Source organism: Austrofundulus limnaeus, unplaced genomic scaffold (genome assembly GCF_001266775.1).
Source record: "Austrofundulus limnaeus strain Quisiro unplaced genomic scaffold, Austrofundulus_limnaeus-1.0 Scaffold6037, whole genome shotgun sequence".
Lineage (NCBI taxonomy): Eukaryota > Metazoa > Chordata > Actinopteri > Cyprinodontiformes > Rivulidae > Austrofundulus > Austrofundulus limnaeus.
Window position 1 is genome coordinate 1,221 of NW_013958439.1, and position 897 is coordinate 2,117.

Consider the following 897-nt stretch of genomic DNA (forward strand, 5'->3'; position numbering starts at 1 on the left):
GCCTTGTATTGGTGTATTTACTAACACATTTGGCAATGGTAAACTTGGTTGTTCTCAATCCTGATTTTTTTTTTTTTTCAGCATGTTGCAAAGTATTTTGATTTTAATTAATCTCTCTGGTTACCTCTAGCTTCTCAGGAGTCAACTTCATCTCAGTGCACCCTGGATTCATTGTCTTCCCCGAGCTCAGGGGACAAAACTTTGACAGAATCGGCAGCAGACCTTTCACGCTGCGACTCTGACGATACAATCATTCTGGAGCTTGAACCGTGCAGCTCTGATGACGCCAATCGCAAAGACAATCACAGTCCTCCCAGTAAACGTCAGAAAATAAAATGGATGGATGACACTTGCAAAAAGGTCAGATGTAGAACTGCTAATGGTTTTAAAAAATGTCTGTTTTTTTCTGTACATTTTAGTATGCAACCAACACAAGTTCCCTGTCTGTTAACAGGTGGTTGAATCCGCATTGACCAAGAAACCTGGTGGAGATCGAATTCTCAAGGAATATACCCGGACGAAAACCCTTACTGACAACTCGCGTCGAAAGTTAGTCAACATTCTTGCTGCAGATATGTGTGAAAATCATGGGTAAGATCATTTTTCCTAAAGAGCTACTTTATTAGGTTTCAGAAGTTATTGTCTGGCATTAAATTATATATATTTCTTTTGCTTCTTTTCAGGACAGCACCACGTCGGCGTGTGAGAGAGATGTACGCTGAAGGCATAATTGAAATGTTCCCAAACCTGCGAGATCCATATTCTAAAAATGGATATGTGAGTCACTAAGCAAATATCTACACTTTAAGACCATTCAGAATAAATAAAGAAAGGGGGGGGGGGTACAGCCATGAGTTCTGATTATGATTTTCTATTTAAAAAAGGACAGTTCATTTT

The 897-nt window shown here is 39.4% G+C and overlaps 1 protein-coding gene across 1 annotated transcript; it reads left to right on the forward strand.

The window, feature by feature from the left end:
• Positions 1-777, forward strand: LOC106512362 (uncharacterized; the record flags this gene model as incomplete). The annotated part of the gene is given in 4 exon segments (XM_014000996.1): positions 1-38; positions 131-360; positions 455-591; positions 684-777. Coding segments are annotated over 4 exon segments (499 nt in total), but the record flags the coding sequence as incomplete, so codon positions are not given.
• Positions 778-897: the final 120 nt, after the last annotated feature.